This window comes from Bos mutus, chromosome 4 (genome assembly GCF_027580195.1).
Source record: "Bos mutus isolate GX-2022 chromosome 4, NWIPB_WYAK_1.1, whole genome shotgun sequence".
In the NCBI taxonomy this organism is placed as follows: Eukaryota; Metazoa; Chordata; class Mammalia; order Artiodactyla; family Bovidae; genus Bos; species Bos mutus.
This window is the reverse complement of record NC_091620.1, coordinates 13,192,441-13,212,584: the sequence shown is the minus strand read 5'-3', so window position 1 is coordinate 13,212,584 and position 20,144 is coordinate 13,192,441. Positions and strand designations below refer to the sequence as shown.

General features: G+C 40.8%; 1 protein-coding gene across 6 annotated transcripts in view; it reads left to right on the top strand.

Annotated features, from left to right (window-relative positions):
• TPK1 (thiamin pyrophosphokinase 1) overlaps nt 1–20,144 on the top strand; it is a 393,770-nt gene that overhangs the window by 214,673 nt on the left and 158,953 nt on the right. For all 6 annotated transcript variants that reach the window (XM_070369073.1, XM_070369075.1, XM_070369072.1 and 3 more), the window contains exon 7: nt 12,748–12,894. In XM_070369073.1, coding sequence (XP_070225174.1) covers nt 12,748–12,894 — 147 coding nt within the window. The remainder of the gene's footprint in view (nt 1–12,747; nt 12,895–20,144) is intronic.

Below are 20,144 nucleotides of genomic sequence, written 5' to 3'. Positions count from 1 at the left end.
ACACACACACAAGTATGTGTTTTATTTTTTCTATTCAGCTCTCCTTGGCATTCACTTTCTGATATAGAGAAATATAAATACATGCAAATCTGCTCTTGCCATCCCTGTGTATTTATGTAGAAGAAAAAATAACACATTTCCACATTTAACTATTGTGTTTTTTATTTATATGGAAAAATATGTTCTTTCCCCAGGGGTCTCTCATTGATATAGTTTGAGAACCTACAGGCCAGGTAATCAAGGAAATATTAGTATTCGTGGTAGATCTGTAATGAAAGATAACACTGTTACTACAACCAGGCTTGAAATGTTTAACTAAAAAATTCAAAGCCCAGGGTAAATCAAAAAAGCATTTCATTATCCTGGGCCTGAGCTCAGTCGTTGTCCTATTCTCTGTCATGACCAGGGCAGCTGAAGTTAAGCGTTATCAAGGATTTCAAATAGCAGCCTGAGGGGAAGCAAGGGAAACTCCTGGTATGCAGCAAGAGTTCTAAGAAGAAGTGAGCATCAGTGCTAAAAAGATTGTTTGGGGTCACAAAGGAAGGATCTTTAATCTCTAGATAAAAAATGTGAATTTTGATCTACGGGTAATGTTAACCTGTTAGAAAATTTTGAATGAGATATCGTAATACAATTTAGAAAGTTAGTGGCATGGCTGTGTGCAAGCTGAATTGAAGGATGGAAAATTTCATGATAGTAATAAAAGAACCGGTTACAGGATTCTTGGAAGGATAACTCTTCAGTCATCTTTTCCATCAAGAACCTGAGAAAGAAATAGAGACCTTGGAAAACAGACTTCAAGTGTGCGCTTGATGATGCTTGGTTACTCACCAGAGGTGAAGCCTGGAAACTGTAACTGTTCAGCTAACAGATGTCTGTAACATGTTTACCAGTCAATTGAGGTAGTATAGGTTGAAGAGTGCAACCTGAGAGAGAGAGTTTCTGACCCTCAGACCTTGCGGTCTGTGAAGTGGATGCCCTTATAGGTGGAATAGGACAGGTGGGAAGCCCCTTGGAAGTTGACCTTCTCCAGCGTGAACTCTCCTGTGGAGGTGGTAACTCAGCTGGATCTGGAAGATGAACTAGGAACTAGCCAGAATCAAGAGAGTGTTTTGTTCTGAGTGTTCAAGACCAGAGGTGAAACTCTTAGGTTTGGAATGTCAAAGGGTAGGTAATACCGAAAGTCCTGATCACACATGCACACTTGCACCATTTACATGTTTCCTATAAGAGGCTCGTAGAATGCACTAGTCATTTGGGGTAGGCCCGTCTCTGCGGCCTCTTCTGCTGACTTGCGGCCGGTGTGTCAAGGACCTCAGGCAAAAAGAATTGCTTCCAGTCTGGATATGCTGACCTCTCCAGTGAGGGTATGGACTGCCTGGACTTTTATTGCTACAACTTTTACTGGGGTATTATAGTTTAAAACAGTTGGGAGTCTTAGTGTAGACCCTTTTCATTGCCTCCCTAGTTTTCTGTCAAATACTAACAAGCTTGTATACATTGCTCACTTTTCAGGTATAAATATGTCCCTTCCTCTTCTTTTTTTATTTTTTTAAACTTTTCATTCAAAGAACATGTTCAAAAACAAGCTTTGTGTAAATATGTTTATGACATCTCTTAATAACATATTTGCAGTTTGACATAGATGAAAATGTTCTGTTCAAACAAGTTTTCTTTCTTTTTTTTTTTCTAAGGAGGTGGAGGTAGGCATCTTTGGAAATACTTTACAAGGGAGAGTGAGGGGAGGGGATAGTTCCAGCGCTGAAGTTTGCAATCTTGTGATGTGTTCTGAGAATCTAAAGTGCTTCTAGAATATAAAGTTGGTGGGAGTTGTGGATGCAACTTACAAGTGAGTATTAGAGGAGATAGGACTTTAGTTTGTAGATTCTGGAGAGCTAATACTTCAAGAGAACATTAGCATGATCAGATTTGAGATGTAGAGTGCTTTCTCCTGTAATCAGATAGGGAACTACTTGGTTACAGAAAGCCAGGCAGGAGGCCAGTGGGGTCACCCCGGTGAGGAAGGTGATGACTCAATTAAGGCCATAGCGAGGAGGATGGAGAGCACATTATTTGAGGAAAAATCTGGAGCCTTATTATCTTGCCACTGCAAGAGGCATGATTTCTTTCTCACCGAAACAGGCTGCCATTAAACTGTGACTCACTAGGCCTTGTTGAAATTTAAATAGGGTCCCTGTAGTATTGTTTTCCACAGGCTGCCAAGATCCAGCCAGGTACAGTCTTTGTTTGTCAATACAGTATATTCTGATACCATAAAGCCTCAGGTCTTTAATTTCTCTGGTGTCTCATTGTACTTCACATCAATCACTTGAATTATTTTATCGGCTTATTGAAACATACTTTGATATCGCTGGGCTGTTGGCAGGTTATTGTTTCTGTTCTCTCCTGATCCAGTGATTTCCTTCATAGGCTGCATTGGGTCTTCTGTCTTTAAATTAGAGCATCCGACAATTGGACCAGAGAATTTCATCTTCTGAAGCTTAAGGATAATGTCTAAATTTTTTGAGACCCTCGTGTTTAATTTGTTTCAGTTGGCTACATGCTTGGAATTCTCGAACAGCAGGATAAATGTGTATCTTGGTTTAATGGGATAGTCCTGTTTTGTGCCTGTATCCTTGGTGTAATCATGTATAATATTCCCTTTTACTTTCAAGGGTGTCTCAGCTTGTGCATTAAATTGTATGGTCACCCTGTCTATCAGGGATAGCCACAAAGAAATTGTCCATTTATGCACCTCCAAAATTCAATTTATGAAGAGTCAATGCAATTAAAATATGCTGACAGCCACTGTCCCTGCCGTAGACTTCATGCATGCTGTATCTAAGTCTTTTTGAGGACAAATGGAGAAAAACATGTCATTTGTTTACCAAAAGGCTTTGATTTCTTTAATAGAAAAATGAAATTGCTTCTCCTTTTGGTGTTATATATCCTTCAGCCAGTCTTGTCATGATTCTATTAAGGCAGATAACGCAAAGCCAAGTTTTTCATTTGTTCTCTAAACAAAATAGACACAATTATTATTTAACCTATTGGAGTGGAAACCAGAGAATCTCATGTAGACTGTTAGAAGTGAAAGAGATCTTGAAAAACAGGTTGGGAATTCAGTCCGTCCCTTGCCTTCATAGATGACTCACCTGTGTCACAAGGGGGACATGTGACTTGTATATGGTTCTGTGGTTGTTAAGGGAGTATACTATACTATAGTTGGGCTTTTCTGGTGCTCAGTGGTAAAGAATCCACCTGCCAATGCAGAAGACACAGGTTCGATCCCTGGGTCAGGAAAACCCCTTGGAGAAAGAAATGGCAACTTACCCCAGTAATACCCCAGTAGTCTTGCCTGGGAAATCCCATGGACGGAGGAGCCTGGTGGGCTACAGTCCGTGGAGGTTGCAAAGAGTCAGACAGGACTTAACGACAGAACACCAACAAAACTGCACTGTAGTCAGGTCTCCAGTGTATTCACCCAGGGTTTCAGGGTTCTTTGTGCTACCCTTAGTCCAGATGAAGAGCCAAAAGCAGTTACTATTCCACCACTCCCCTTTGCTGACAAAAAAAGGTCCATGTAAAATACCCTGACTTGGATGTAGGACATGTATAGAAATCAATTAGAAATTGATTTTTAACATTTTATATGTTACAGAATGTGGCATGGTAGATAACACACTTGTGTTATGTATGCACAAATATGTTACTTAAAATATTTTCTCTATAGATCTAATAGGATTGTAGCAACATTTTTTTAGAGTTACAAACACTGAATCTTTGATGGATCACAGCCAACAGAAAATGTGTTAGCCTCTGAGAGTAGCTTTCGCTCTTTAGAGAATGGTAGATGTGTTCTAAAATAAGGAAACTTGCCCTCGAATATGCACACGCTCCCTCTCATTGCCCTCTGAAACTCATGGTCCATCCTTGTTAAAAATCCCCTGTATTTATAATGTCTTCACATGTAACACCAACAGAAAGTGGGCTTTTTTCTAAGGACAGCGGTTCTCTGCAGCCATAGTAGTGCTGTTGAATGTTTTGTCTTTTCTCCTGCTTTTTCTAGAAGGGGCCCCAGAAGTAAGAGTGGATGACTTCACTGTTCTTTGCTGTTTCCAGACCTGTGTGATCCACTGGCCACCTGAGCACTTGACATGTAGCTAGCCTAACAAGGTGTGCCATCCCTGTGAAATACATTGAGGATTTTGAAGACCAAGCAGGAAAAAAAAAGAATGTAAAGTATCTTTATTTTTCCAGCTTTATTGAGATACTTGATATATAACACTGTGTACATTTAAGGTATATAACATGATTTAATACACATCCATATTGCAAAATGAGTACCCTAATAAGAGTTAGTTAGCAAGTCCATCACCTCACATGATTTTTTTTGTTTGTTGTTGTGACAGAACATTTACGGTCTACTTTTAGTAACTTCCAAGCATGTAGTTCAGTATTGTTAGCTATAGTCACCCTGCTGTCCATTAGATATTTAGAACTTATCATTTATCTGGAAGTTTGTACTTTTTGACCAGTGTCTCTCTACTTCCCTATCCCCCAACTGACATTCTCCTCTCTCTCTCTTTTTTTTTTTTTTTGAGTTTAGAATCATTTTATTTGTTTATTTTTAAACTTCTTTATTTTGTAATGGGGTATAGCCAATTAACAAGATTGTTATAGTTTCAGATGAACAGCAGAGGTATGCAGCCATCTATATTCATGTATCCGTTTTCCCCTAAACTCCCCTCCCATCCAGGCTGCCATGTAACGTTGAGCAGAGTTCCATGTACTGTATGGTAAATCTTGTTGGTTGTCCATTTTAAATGGAGCAGTACGTACAAGGCATTCCACTCTTCTTTGAGTTTAGTTTTTTTTTAATTTTACTTGTGAGGTCATACAATGTTTGTCTGTCTTTATCTAATTTATCTCACTTAGTATCTCAAGCCTCCAGCTTCATCCATGTTGTCACAAATGGTAGAATTTCCTTCTTTCTTGTGTCTGAATATTGTTCCATTGTGCGTATGTTTGTGTGTATTATATATATAATACGCAGATACATATATATGTATCTCACATATTTTCTAATCTTTTTTATGCATTCGTCTGTTGACAGACACTTAGACTGTTTCCATGTCTTGACTATTGTGAATAATGCTGCAATGAACATTGGAATGTGGTTATCTCTTTGAGACCATGACTTCTTTTGTATATTACCCAGAAGGAGCAGAAGAAAGATGGCTGGATCATATAGAAGTTCTGTGTTTAATTTTTTGAAAGTGAAGTGAAAGTGAAAATTGCTCAGTTGTGTCCAACTCTTTGAGACTCCATGGGCTATACAGTCCATGGAATTCTCCAGGCCAGAATACTAGAGTGGGTAGCCTTTCCCTTCTCCAAGGGATCTTCCCAACCCAGGGATTGAGCCCAGGTCTCCCACATGGCAGGCGGATTCTTTACCAGCTGAGCCACAAGGGAAGCCTTAATTTTTTGAGAGCCTTTCATACTGTTTTCCATAGTGGCCACACCAATTTCATTCCCATCAACAGCGTGTAAGAGTTCCCTTTTCTTCACATCCTTACTAATCTTACTTACTACTTACTTACTTACTAATCTCTCATCCTTTTGATAACAGCCATTCTGACTGGTGTGAGGTGGTATCTCATTGTGGTTTTGATTTGCACTTCTCTGATGGTTAGTGATGTTGAACTTCTTTTTACATGCCTATTGGCCATCTACATGTCCCCTTTGGAAAAATGTTTATTCGGTTCTTCTGCCCATTTTTTAACTGCTTGGTTTACTTGTTTATTTGTTTTGATGTTAACTTGTATGAGCCTTTCATATATTTGGGATATTAACCCTTTATCAGTCATATCATTTGCAAATATTTTCTCCTGTTCAGTAGGTTGTATTTTCATTTTGTGAATGGTTTCCTTTGCTGCAAAAAATCTTTTAAGTCTCATTAGGTCTCATTTGTTTAGTTTTGCTTTTACTTCCTTTGCTTTAATAGATAGATCCACAAAGAAAATCATGGGAGGGTTTTGAGCAGAAGGGTGCAAAATCTGATTTACATTTTGACAGGGTTATTTTTGTTACTATATTGAGAATAGATTGTGGAGAAATAAGGGCAAAAGCAGAGCTCTTTTGGAGGCCACTGCAGTCTTTCCCGTGAGCTATAATGGTGGTTCATATTCTCTGACAGATTTTGGTGGCCATGGTTGTGATGGGGTTGTAGGTAGTGAAGAGGGGAGAAATTTTGGATGTATACTGAACTGAGACTTCCCTGGTGGCTCAGATGGTAAAATAGATGCCTGCAACACCAGAGACCTGTGTTTGATCCCTAGGTCGGGAAGATCCCCTGGAGAAGGGAATGGCAACCCACTGCAGTATTCTTGCCCGGATAATTCCATGGACAGAGGAGCTTGGTTGGCTGCAGACCATGGGGTCTCAAAGAGTCGGGACAACTGAGTGACTTTCACTGAACTTAGGACCAATAGAATTTTTTTACGGAGTATAAGAAAGAGGAGTTAAGAATGAACCCTGGGAGTTTGGGGTAGAGTAGCTTTTGTGGGGAAAACAGTGGGAGAGCATGATTCAGGGAAAGATCAGGTTAACCTGGAGATCTCTATTGGATTCCAAATGCAGATGTCAAGTAAACATTGAATATGGGAGCCTGGAGTTGAGGAGAAAGGGTCTGGATTGACGATAGACTGTTAGAAAGTGTTGACATTGTTGATATTTAAAGCCACAAGGCTGTCAGAGAACACCAAGGCAGTATGTAATGACAGAAGAGAATTAAGGACCTTACTCTGGGCTATTCCAAAGTTGTTATGTTGGTTCCTGAGAGGAAGCAACCAATGAGATCAAAGAAATATGGTTTTGCTGGAAGCCCATATTTCTGTGAGAGACTGTATCTGGGAGGAGGTAAAAATAACCTTGTGTCAGATGTTGCTGATGGATCAAATATTATCAGAACTGATAACTGCTCAGAATGGCTTTCCATGTAATGCTAATAAAAGTCAGGACTTTACAGTGGCGTACTAAGGCTCTTTTCAGATCTAACATTTAGATTTTACTCTGATTCCTCCTAATTTTGCATTCAGTTCTCATGACTACCCTTCTGACACTCTTTGAACAGAGGAATGGGTAAAGAAGATGTGGAACATGAACATATATGCCATGGAATATTACTCAGCCATTCAGCGGAGCAAAATTGGGTCATTTTGTGGAGGTGTGGATGGACACAGAGTCTACCACACAGAGTGAAGTCAGAAAGTGAAAGTGAAAGTTGCTCAGTTGTGTCCAGCTCTTTGTGATCCCATGGTCTATGCTGTCCATGGCATTCTCCAGGCCAGAATACTGGAGTGGGTAGCCTTTCCCTTTTCCAGGGGATCTTCCCAACCCAGGGATCAAACCCAGGTCTCCCACGTTGCAGGCGGTTTCTTTACCAGATGAGCCACAAGGGAAGCCCAAGAGTACTGGAGCAGGTAGCCTATCCCTTCTCCAGCAGATCTTCCCAACCTAGGAATCAAACTGGAGTCTCCTGGATTGCAGGCGGATTCTTTACCAACTGAGCTATCAGGGAAGCCCAGAAAGAGACAGACAAATATTGTGTATTAATACATATATATGGAATCTAGAAAAATGGTACAGATGAACCCATCTGTAGGGCAGGAATACATATCTAGACCTAAAGAATAGACGTCTGGACATGGGTGGTGGTTTGTCTTGTTTACTGATCTATCCTAAGTGTTTAGTACCTGATAGTCGGTAAGTGATCAGCAAATATATATCGCCCGGGGTAACACATGTGAAATAAGTTATTGTTTTCAAAAGCTGCCAACTATGGGAATCCTTGCCAAGCATGTAAGTACTGTTTTGTACATTTTAGATGACATTAACTCAGCCTAATAATCAGCTTCTTGACTCTGGTTATTTATTCAGTTTTCCCTGACTTGTGTGAGTTGATGAAGCTCAGAAATGCTTACTGTCTGCTGTGTCGCACGCGCTGCAGCTGGTGTCTGTGTTTCTCAGGTCTCCTCTAGAAGGAGAATGAGAGACACAGGTGTACCAGCAGTCGTAACAAAGTCTGACTGTGTGTGCTGTAAGGAATAATCTGGGGGTTTTGAAGATCAGTCTGGTGCAGACACATGCGGACTCAGAGTTAGCCAAGGAGAGGCATTTGAAATTAAATGGCTGTTTGGCTCACAGGTCCTAAAGGGGAAAGGCATGCAGGAGGCCGTGCAGGGGCCTTATGGGCGGAGGCGCAGGGTCTGAGCTTAACCAAGCAGGTGGGGAGCCGGGAGACAGCAAGGCCCCGTGAGCAAGTGCCTTTGGGGGGTTTAGAGTAGGGACACAGCAGGAGTGTGAGGGGCTGTCACTTGGTGTGTTCTAGTGTCACTAGGTCAGTCAGAGGAGGGCAGGGAGGGAAACTTGTGGTAGAGACCAGTCTTACCACCCTGGTGTACCTGGTCCTTGGAGTCAGGGGCTTACAGTCTGTGGAAATGCTGAGGCATCCAGAAAATACTGTTTTGAAAATTTATATTACACTGGGTGGTGTTAGAAGTAATGTACCAGGTTTTGGATCCACATAGAAAAGATGTCCTGGCTGTCTGTAAACAGCCTACTTTAGCCTGAAAAGTCCTTCCCAGTGGCATTGTTGTCCTAAAGGCAGACATCTAGGCTTGTAAAGTGAAGTGAAAGTATTAATCACTCAGGCATGTCTGACTTTTGGGGACCCCATGGACTGTAGCCTGCCAGGCTCCTGTGTCCATGGAATTCTCCAGGCAAGATACTGAAGTGGATTGCCATTCCCATCTCCAGGGTATCCTTCTGACCCAGGGATCAAACCCGGGTCTCCTGCGTGGCATACAGATTCTTTACTATCTGAGCCACCAGGGAAGCCCTATTTAAATATACAGGGCTGGTGTCTGTGTTCTTTCTTCTATCTCTTTGAATGTCCTATTTCCAGCCAGAGCTAGACAACTACAGAAGCAGCTCCTGGCTGGCTCCTCCTGCCCCCTGCAGCTTACGTTGATCCTCTAATGTTTTTATAATCAGTCTTGCTAAATACTTCCTGTAGAGAAAATGAGTAGTGATGAGAAGTAATCTTGCTGCTTCTTTATTCTGAAAAATTCAGTGACTGATTTACAGATACTGCTTATTCATCATGATATGCCAGTGTGGAAGATGGGGATTAAATTTCAGCCTCAAAGGTTATGGGATCCCTCAAGGCTTGGAGTATAGTAATGAAAAATTGAGAACCTAAAATAAGGGATTTCAGAATCTGCATAGTGAATAAACTATTTTATCATCAGGTATTTGTTCTGCTGTGAATTTAGGATTATGTAGATAGGACTGTGCCGTGTGCTTTTTACTAGAGCTTTAGAACTTTCTCTACTGTATCTTCCATTGCTGTTCAGTTGCTCAGTCATGTCTGACTCTTTGCAAACCCATGGACTATAGCATACCAGGCTTCCCTGTCCTTTACTGTCCCCTGGAGTTTGCTCAGACTTATATCCACTGAGTCAGTGATGCCATCCAACCATCTCATCCTCTGTCACCCCCTTCTCCTCCGTCCCTCAATCTTTCCCAGCATCAGTTTCTTTTCCAATGAATTGGCTCATCGTATCAGGTGGCCAAAGTATTGGAGCTTTAGCATCGGTCCTTCTAGTGAATATTCAGGGTGATTGCCTTTAGGATGGACTGGTGTCTTTCTTATATTGTCTTTCTTTTCAGTTTAAGGCAAATTCTCTTCGATTCTTCTGAGTTCCTATATAACTTCTGAGCCCTTCCCCTCTGGTCTGGAGTGTGACTATTTAAGATTTTTCAAGCACTGCTAAAAGCCATTACCTAACTTGACACCCCAAAGGCTTGTAGGTCACCCCTTTCTTCTGAAGACTAAGATGTCTTAATCTTTGCCTGTGTATTAGGAGTAATACATGTCTTCCTAGAGTGCATGGTCTTCCTCTGCCTCAAATCTAATTCTCAGAGTTCCAGAAAGATCTCCAAAAAAAAAAAATTAGATCTTCTAGATGTGTGGTATACTTGTCTTAAAATACTATAGTTTTGACACAAAGTATCATATTCAAAATCAAAATTCATATTCTCCCTACACTCTGAAAAGGTCAAAAATATGAAACTCATTCCCAACCTTGCGATTCTTCTGTGTAGTTTACTTTTGTGTTGTTATGAATCCCCCTTCTGATGTATATATTCTTATATTATGGTAGTTAATCTAGTTCTTCCTTTGGCTGACTGGTCCTTTCTTGCGGTGTCTTCACTTCATTCATCAAGCACTTGAGTGTCTTGCGTGTGTTAGGCACTATGAGGAGGACCAGGGTCGCAACCTGTGAGCTGCACAGCCTTTGGCTTTATGGCGACTTACGCCACTTACTGTTCCTCCAGGAACTGAGCAGGTTGTACCGGTGCAGGGCTGTCATGCTATTCTCCTAAAATCATGATTTCTTCAAGGCACATGTTATTTGAGCTTTTAAAATGTACTATTTAAAAACTAATAGCCAAATAGTTCCTATCTTTAAATAAGTTCTACTTTACTTCAGGTAGAGTGAGTAGTATAATTGTCAGTTCTTATTACATGTAAAGTTTTCTTGTGTCGACCTAAAAAATAGTCGCAACCTTAAAGTTGAGAGTTATGTTTTATCTGGTGGGAATTTTTAGGACTTCAAGCCCAGGAGACAGCATCTCAGGTGGCTCTGAGAGAACTGCTCTGAGGAGGGGAGGAGCCAGGTTATATAGAAGTTTTTCAGCAAAGGGCAGGTAGTCTGAACACCAAAAGGTTAATTAAAGAAAATTTAATTAAATTTAAAAAGTTAAAAAACTAATTAAAGAAAACCAAGTGGCTCAGACAGTAAAGAACCTGCCTGCAGTGTGGGAGATCTGGGCTCAATCCCTGCGTCGGGAAGATCCCCTGGAGAAGGAAATGGCAACCCAGTCCAGTATTCTAATCTGGAAAATCCCATGGATCTAGGAGTCTGGCAGGCTATAGTCCATGGGTTGCAAAAAGTCAGACAAAACTGAGCAGCTAACAACAGCAACAGATAGCCTAAGTTAAGGAATTTAACAGTTTTCTGTGCATTGGAAGATGCAAGAGTCTGGGCTCACTGAAATCATTCCTCCCATATGCCTCTCAGCTCTCTGAGGCCAGGATACTGCGTTGGTCATTGATCACACCTTGAGTTCCTCGATGCTCACCATAGGGAGTGGCTGCAGCCTGAAGGGAGAAGGCAGTGGCACCCCACTCCAGTACTCTTGCCTGGAAAATCCCATGGATGGAGGAGCCTGGAAGGCTGCAGTCCATGGGGTCGCTGAGGGTCAGACACGACTGAGCGACTTCACTTTCACTTTTCACTTGCATGCATTGGAGAAGGAAATGGCAACCCACTCCAGTGTTCTTGCCTGGAGAATCCCAGAGACAGGGCAGCCTGCTGGGCTGCCATCTGTGGGGTTCGCACAGAGTCAGACACGTCTGAAGTGACTCAGCAGCAGCAGCCTGAAGGCTGCCAGATTGAACAGGTACTGTTCTCCTTCCTGAGTGCCTCTCGGGCTCAGGGATTCGTATTTGGAGAGCAGGAATCACTGATGACTGTGACATTCTTGTTTACTGATATGGCAGGAAATACTCTATTTCTTACTTACAATATTTTGATTAATCTCTCCAGCTTTTCCTTTTTCATGATCAGTATAGCAGCTTTGACTCTGTTGATGCATGAGAAGATCAGGCTGACTAGCCAAAGGAAAGAGACCAGGCAACATCTCTCTTTCATTCTCCTTAAGAGCTTCATTCTCCTTAAGAGCTTTGGCCAAAGGAGACTGTGACCCTGCACCCTTCCGCTGCTCCGTGGCCATTCTTCAACCATTGTTCTTATAAGTTAGGAAAGCATCACAGGGATTTTATATATAAATATCATGGAAATGTGTTATCCACAATAGGGAAATGTTTAAATAAACTACACTGTAATGATAGGAAATGCTTTCTTTAAAGTGTTAAGTGAAAAAAATAGCATATCAAATGACATGTAACAATAATAAACATATTAATAATAATATAAATGTAATAATACCAAAAATAATACAGTGGAAGAGCGGCTGACGTGTTTTAAGCAATCACTGTGTTATGAACATGTTTTAAGTCTTTGCACTTATTAACCCATTTAGTGTCCTCATTTAATCCCCAGAACAACCCTATCAATTGGCCATTGTTAGCCAGTTTTTCCATGCAAACAGAAAAATGTGGTACAGGGAATTTAGGCAACTTGCTAGGTTCAGTGAAGACAGTTCAGGTCTTTAACATACTTGGATTGTGGTGGGGGGCAATGACAGACCTCAGACCTGTAAAAGAGGCTCCTTCACTGTTGGGTGCTATGTGTCATCAATGTGGCCACAGGGATGCTATATGGGTAGATGGGAGCAGCACCAGCTGTGGATTTGGGAAGACTTCCACGTGGAAGAAACATGGAGCAGAGTTTTAAAGGAAGAGTTGGTTAGTTTTCCAGCTGAATAGGCAAATGGGAAAAACTTAGGATTGGTACCAAAAATGTTGCTCTCAGAAGCTGACTGCTACGTAACCAATCATGGGACTTCATCTGAACAACACAGTCATTGTCTGCTGTTTCTTCATGGCTTATCTAACAAAAGAGAGTATTCAAAGCTCTATGGAAGTATTCAATGCTATTTAATCATTTTAAATTCCTTAAATATGTGACTGCCGATTTTCCTGTGGTTTCTCAGGTAGATATGATCGTGACCTTGGGAGGACTTGCTGGACGCTTTGACCAGATCATGGCATCTGTGAGCACTTTGTTCCAAGCGCCTCAAATAACTTCTTTGCCAGTTATAATAATCCAAGAGGAATCTCTCATCTACCTGCTCCAACCGGTAAGTGAGGATTAAATAGACTGTCTGCACTTTGCTTCTACAAAACCTGTAAGATTTTTGTAGATAAGGCGAAAGCATCTGCCCAGTTTATGTGTTTCAACTGAGTGAAGTTGACAAGTTTGACTGCCTCTGGTCACTGAGGGGGAAATAGGTGGAAGAGAAGCTGTAAAACTTTCATTTTGTTGTACTTAGAAAAAAAAAATCAAAGAAAGAAAATAAGGTTTTCAATTAAGTTGATTAAGAATTAAATTTAGCATTTTTGCATTTTGAGCAGCTGCATATGAGTGTCACTTGAGAAAAATCTCATCAGAGGAAGCACAAAGCTTGGCAAATATTTCAAATGGAATTCTCAGATATTTTCAGTGTTGTCGTAATTGGAAACTGTATTTGATTTTGTGAAGTACTTAAAGTCTTTAGCTTTTACTGTTCATAAGTTGCTTGCTTGTTAATTTCACTTTCATGATGATGTCATTCATTTCCCATGATAAACTGCAAGGGGGTTTTTTATCAATGTAGTGCTTAGAATAGAATTCTTATTATATAAACACGTTTTATGAGGTTGATGGGTGTATTTCAGTTTGAAAAATGATAGCTTGGTAACTTTTTTTTTTAAAACAGTGGACAGTTTTTTCCTTTTTTGCCTCTCATTGTAGTGTCCTACATATAGCTTTGCTCCCACTCCATCTGCTGTTCACCATCTGTAGCTTGTCATTACCTAAAAATTGTTGTTTGGTTAATATGGCAAGTTATAATGCATGCTGACCATTGTTCAGCCACTTGTGCGTTGTTTTTTTTTTGCACTGCCTGGCTTTGTTGCTTTCTGGAACACTTTCTGTGAGATGTGAAAAGGAAGTTGAAGAATTCAGTTTTCAAACTTCATGCTGTCCATTTGTTTGGTCAGCAAACAGTTATGGCGTGCCTGTTGCCTACCTGTTACACTGCTGGGTAATTGAAGATTAAGCAGAAATAGTAACATAGGTTCTTTAGAACTATAGTTCTGTATCCTGCATCAAACCTGGACTGGCGATTTGTTTCTTATGTGATATTGTACATGTTTTAATGCCGTTCTCCCAAATCATCCCCCCATCCTCTCCCACAGAGTCCAATAGGCTGTTCTATACATCTGTGTCTCTTTTGCTGTCTCGCATACAGGGTTGTCGTTACCATCTTTCTAAATTCCATGTATATGCGTTAGTATAGTGTATTGGTGTTTTTCTTTCTGGCTTACTTCACTCTGTATAGTAGGCTCCAGTTTCATCCACCTCATTAGAACTGATTCAAATGAATTCTTGTTAATGGCTGAGTAATAAAATAAATAAATAAGAAAAAAAAAGAACTATAGTTCTGAAGATCTGTAGTACATGTCCAGTGAAGGAGACATTAAACACAAACATAAAGCTAGATTGAAAGTTTAGAACATAAAGATGATAAAAGGTTATATAATCTGGTCATGGGTGTGGCAAGGAAATGCTTACAGAGGCATTCACATTTTATTCAATCAATTAACTCAACAAATGTTTACTGAGTACCTGCTGTGTGTCAAGTGCTTTTCTGAGGATACAGCAGCCAGCAATAGCAAAACCCTTGCTTTCATGGAACATGAATTCTGTAGAGCTTACGTTTCAACAGACCCTTGAAGGATGAGTAGATCTCTGTTATGGGAAATGATGGGAAAGTCATTCCAGTTAGAAGGAGCCACTAAAGAAAGAAAGAGCTGCAGGGCATGTTGTGGGATCTACAGGTAATACTGAGCAGCCGTATGGAAAATACCTAAATATCAGACTCAGAAGACTCTGAGGTCCAGAAGACTCGTTTAGATCCTGACTGTGAAAAGCCTTGAATGATATATACTAGAGTATGAATTTTTTTTGCCATAAGCTATGGCAAAGTCATTAAAATAGTTCAGTTAGCAGTCTGACATGCACAGATATGCTTCTTAGATTTCTAATTAGGTGTTTGTTAAATACTTACAATTTCCTGACACTTTCTGAAGTGTGAAACTCTCTACAGCTGTGAAGCATTGAACTTTATTGTTTTATTATTTTTTTATTTATATGATTCTATGAATACTAAAATAGTCAACTGTAACTTGTCTCTGTATAAATACTTTGGCTAAGAAGTAACTAGATATCATAGAATAATTTTTGAAAAGTAAAGTTGAAACATTAACTGATAGCAAAGTTAGTTAGTTAGTTAGTTCAGTCGCTCAGTCGTGTCCGACTCTTTGTGACCCCATGAATAGCAGCACACCAGGCCTCCCTGTCCATCACCATCTCCCGGAGTTCACTCAGACTCACGTCCATCGAGTCAGTGATGCCATCCAGCCATCTCATCCTCTGTCGTGCCCTTCTCCTCCTGCCCCCAATCCCTCCCAGCATCAGAGTCTTTTCCAATGAGTCAGCTCTTCTCATGAGGTGGCCCAAGTACTGGACTGATAGCAAAAGCCACGTCTAAAAATGACTTCTGCTCTTAAGATCTTTTCATTGTCTGTGGTGTTCTGTACCTTTATTGTATAAATACAGACTTCCTAAAATGTATTCAGCTTGGGATTTCTTAGAATTAATTCTCTGTCTATAGGTTGCTGTCTGTCATCAGTTTGGAGAACTCACAGCCGTTATGTTTTCAAATATTGTCCCATCATATTCTCTTTCTTTCTTCTTCTGCAACTCCAATTGGGTGTATATGTGTGTGTATATATATGTATACATATATACATATACACATATACGTGTATATATATGTGTGTATATCTATACACACACACACACACACACACACACACACACACATATGATCCTCTAATTGCATCACATATATCTCAGAACTTCCTTCATATTTTCTTAGTTTCTCTGAGCTGCATTCTGAAGTTCCTCATAACCTCTGCAAACCACTTCACTCTTCTGCTTTAGCTGTTCTATTTTGCTACTAAACTTATCCTTTTCGTAGCAGAGGCTTTTAAATTCCTGTCATGATTCATCTCTCTTACATACTTTCTCCTTACTCACAATTTAAAAACTCTTAAAATGTAATTGTTGTACTTTCTTTATAGTCTAGAATAATTCTGATATCTGCAGTCTTTATAAGTTAGCTGTCTTTTCTGTTCTTTTTTCCCTTTATATTTTGTAACCTTGATTTCATTCTGTATTTTGTGATTTTTCTCTGTGACCTCGTATTTCTGAGAACTTTCCCCGTGGGAATTACTTGAAATAGGAGTTAAAAGTGAGTCCAAGAAGACTCTGGAGTGGATTTCTAGCCCAGTTATTTATAGACACTAAAAACTTAAGACCTTTTGTTTGAGATTTTTGGGAGACTATCTAGGTGGTATATATTTTGAAGCTAATTCTGCTGGGAGTTTGACTTCTGATTACAGATGCCCCAGGAAGACTTGTTCCTCTTTTCATCCTGAATTTGGTCGGCAGTTTTCCTAGCATTCCCGTGGGAGTGTTCTTTCTCTTCCTCTTTGCTCTGTGAGTGTTTGCTTAAGCAGTGCAGTCTCCTTTACACTCCTACCTTGCTCAAGCTCACTCTCCTGATGACCTCCACACTCGGAGGCTGAAGAAATTGACGTGCAGGTTCATGATTTGGTAAAAAAGAAAAATCAAATGCGTGTAAGGTGAAAGTTAGATTTGGTGTTCCTTTTCAATCAAAACCTAGTTTTGGGGTTTTGAGTATTCTTTGGTGGGGGGAGGGGAAAGGTTTGATGCATTTTCAAAGATCCTCCCCCCCTTTTTTTTTCCTAGCTTTTTGTTGTTCTCAATTGGCCAGGGCACTAATCTACCCTGGGTATGTTGCAATGATAATTAACCCCCAAATCTCAGAGGCTTAACTGAGAATGAGCTTAAATTTTTTTTTTTTCTCATTCATGGAGAATCTGCTATGGTTTGGGCGGTATGGTCTACTTCGTATCTGAGCCAGTTGGGACACATTGAGGCAGCAGGGCAAAAAGATAACTATAAGGAGGAGTGGTACTGCATGTTTTCTTCTTTAAAATTTTTATAAATGCATTTATTTTTTGGCTGTGTGGCGTGTGTAATCTTACTTCCCCAACCAGGGATCGAACCCATGCCCCTTGCTTTGGAAGTGCAAAGTCTCAGCCCCTGGACCACCAGGTACCACGTGTTTTTAAAGGCCAGGCCTGGCAGTGGCTCGCGTTGCCTTTGGTGGGAACGCAGTTACACTGCCCCAGCCCACTGTGAGGTGGTCTTAAGAGAGGAAGCCGTGGGCTGGAGAGAGGACTGAGCAAAGGGCATAGTCTCTGTCAGAGGGCCAGAAGCTGAAGTTGGGAGAGAAAGGCTGGGGTCGGGACCCTACACAAAACGTGTAGTAATGTAATCATCTTTTCTTTTCATTTGTAGTATGACTCAAAGTTTACTCATTAAAGAAGAGAATCCCCAGGTCCCCAAACATAGTGATCGTGATGAGCGTGCCTACACACACCATGAGTGTGTTAGTCACTCAGTCTTTGTGCGTCCACGGACTGTAGCCCTCCGGGCTCCTCTGTCCATGGAATTCTCCAGGCAAGATTACTGGGGTGGGTTGCCATTCCTTTCTCCAGGGGATCTTTCCCATCCGGGGATCGAACCTGGGTCTCCTGCACTGAAGGCAGATTATTTACTGTCTAAGCCATCAGGCCCTCTAGAATCTCTGGTCTGTTTGTTTTTGTCTTATTGAAACGACTAGAAAATTACCTTATCCTAAGCAAGTAATGATTGCATAGTGTGAATTGGAAAGCTTGTGCAAGACCACGCCCTCCATCACATGGAGCAGTGAGAATGTTTAGCACAGACTTTGGTCTGGGGGCTTGGCAGGGCCGACCGGAGACACTGCCCGGGTCCCTGCTTCTCAGTCACTTGCTTTTGTATTGGAGTACCGTTGCTTTAGTTTCTACTGTACAGCTGTATGTGTACACATAGCCGCCCAGTTTCGGCTTCCCTCGCCATTTAGTCACCATAGAGCACTGAGGAGGAGGGCATGGCAACCCACTCCAGTATTGTTGCCTGGAGAATCCCATGGACAGAGGAGCCTGCCAGGCTACAGTCCATTGGGTCGCAAAGAGTTGGACGCAACTTAGCAGCAGCAGAGCACTGAGTAGAGGTGTGCTATGCGGTAGGTTCTCATTAGTTACCTATGCTATGCTATGCTGTGCTGTGCTAAGTCACTTCAGTTGTGTCCGACTCTGTGTGACCCCATAGACGGTAACCTACCAGGCTCCCCCGTCCCTGGGATTCTCCAGGCAAGAACACTGGAGTGGGTTGCCATTTCCTTCTCCAATGCATGAAAGTGAAAAGTGAAAGTGAAGTCTCTCAGTCGTGTCTGACTCTTAGCGATCCCATGGACTGTAGCCTACCAGGCTCCTCCGTCCATGGGATTTTCTAGGCAAGAGTACTGGAGTGGGGTGCCATTGCCTTCTCCATTAGTTACCTATACATAGTATCAATAATGTATATATGTCAACCCCAGTCTCCCAATTCATCCCACCCCTCCCCATCATCCCTCCTTGGTATCCATACTTTTTCCCCCTCTATGTCTGTCTCTCTCTTTCTGTTTTGTAAATAATATAATCTGTACCACTTTTTCAGACTCTATCCATAAGCATTAACATACCTTATGTAATTTTCTGACTGACTTCACTCTGTATAACAGAGTTGTCAGTCAGCTTCTAGGACAACTGCAAAACCCAAAATGAGTGTGTTTGAGGGCTTAAGATACCAATCAGTCTTACACACTCTACCATATTTGTAAGCAGTTTTAATGGTATACTTATGAAATGTGATTAATACCAAAAATCTGTTAAAAGCTATATTAAAATTATTGCAGAGATTCAACCTACATCCTAGAAATGGGATATGTACCATTGGAGCTAAAATGACTGTGCAATATGTGTTTTCACATATCTCCGCATTGTATGTTGCACATATAATAAAGCACACGTCTGTATTCAGTAGTGTGCATATTGAGGATGGATGTCTGTGGGATGCTGTTCCTGGTTAATAGGGCTTATTGTAATCATGGTCAGGATGGGCACACCATAAACATAAATTGAAACCATTTGCAAATATTTTGGAACTAGACTGAAGAAATCAATCTGGTATGCTTCAGTGACAAATAAAGAACAGTTTCAAAGTGTTTTAAATGTAGTTTTTAATTGAAAGTCATCAGATAGCTGATCTTGAGAAAGCTCATTTGGGGACTTTCATAAAAAGCATCTATTTGAGCTTCATAACAATCCTGGGGGAGGAAAGCAGGACAGGCCATACGGTCACATGGCAGTGTTTTGACTCCACGGTTGTTCCACTACATTTCCTCCTTCATGGCATTAATGGGCTAAGATGCAAATGACACTCTTTACACAAGCCACAGTGCACAGATTGTGCATTATCTGTTGTGTGTGTGTGTGTGTGTTATCTACAACATTCTTTTCAAATAAGATTAATCTTGGTTGCGCTTTAAGGGTATATCCCTCCTTGTGGCTACACCCTGAAATTAAACAAAAACAATACTATGTGTTTTCCTCAATTATAACAAAATCTACCTACAAAAAAAAACTTTGTCCATTTAAGCAGATTAAATGAGAGTATCATCAAACCACTAACATACATAAAAAGTGCTAAAATTCAATATAAATGTTAATTATCATTTGAATATTGTTTCTGACATTAAATGATGCTTGCTCCTTGGAAGGAATGTTATGACCAACCTAGGCAGCATTTTAAAATGCAGAGACATTACTTTGCCAACAAAGGTCCATCTACTCAAGGCTCTGGTTTATCCAGTAGTCATGTATGGATGTGAGAGTTGGACTGTAAAGAAAGCTGAGCGCTGAAAAATTGATCTTTTTGAACTGTGATGTTGGAGAAGACTCTTGAGAGTCCCTTGGACTGCAAGGAGATCCAACCAGTCCATCCTAAAGGAAATCAGTCCTAAATATTCAATGGAAGGACTGATGTTGAAGCTGAAACTCCAGTACTTTGGCCACCTGAATGTGAAGAGCTGACTACTCATTTGAAAAGACCCTGATGCTGGGAAAGATTGAAGGCAGGAGGAGAAGGGGATGACAGAGGATGAGACGGTTGGATGGCATCACCGAGTCAATGGACATAAGTTTGAGTAAACTCTGGGAGTTAGTAATGGACAGGGAGGCCTGGCATGCTGCAGTCAATGGGGTCACAAAGAGTCAGATACAACTGAGCGACTGAACTGAACTAAAAATTCTGTATAAATGTTAGTTATCATTTGAGTATTGTTTTTGA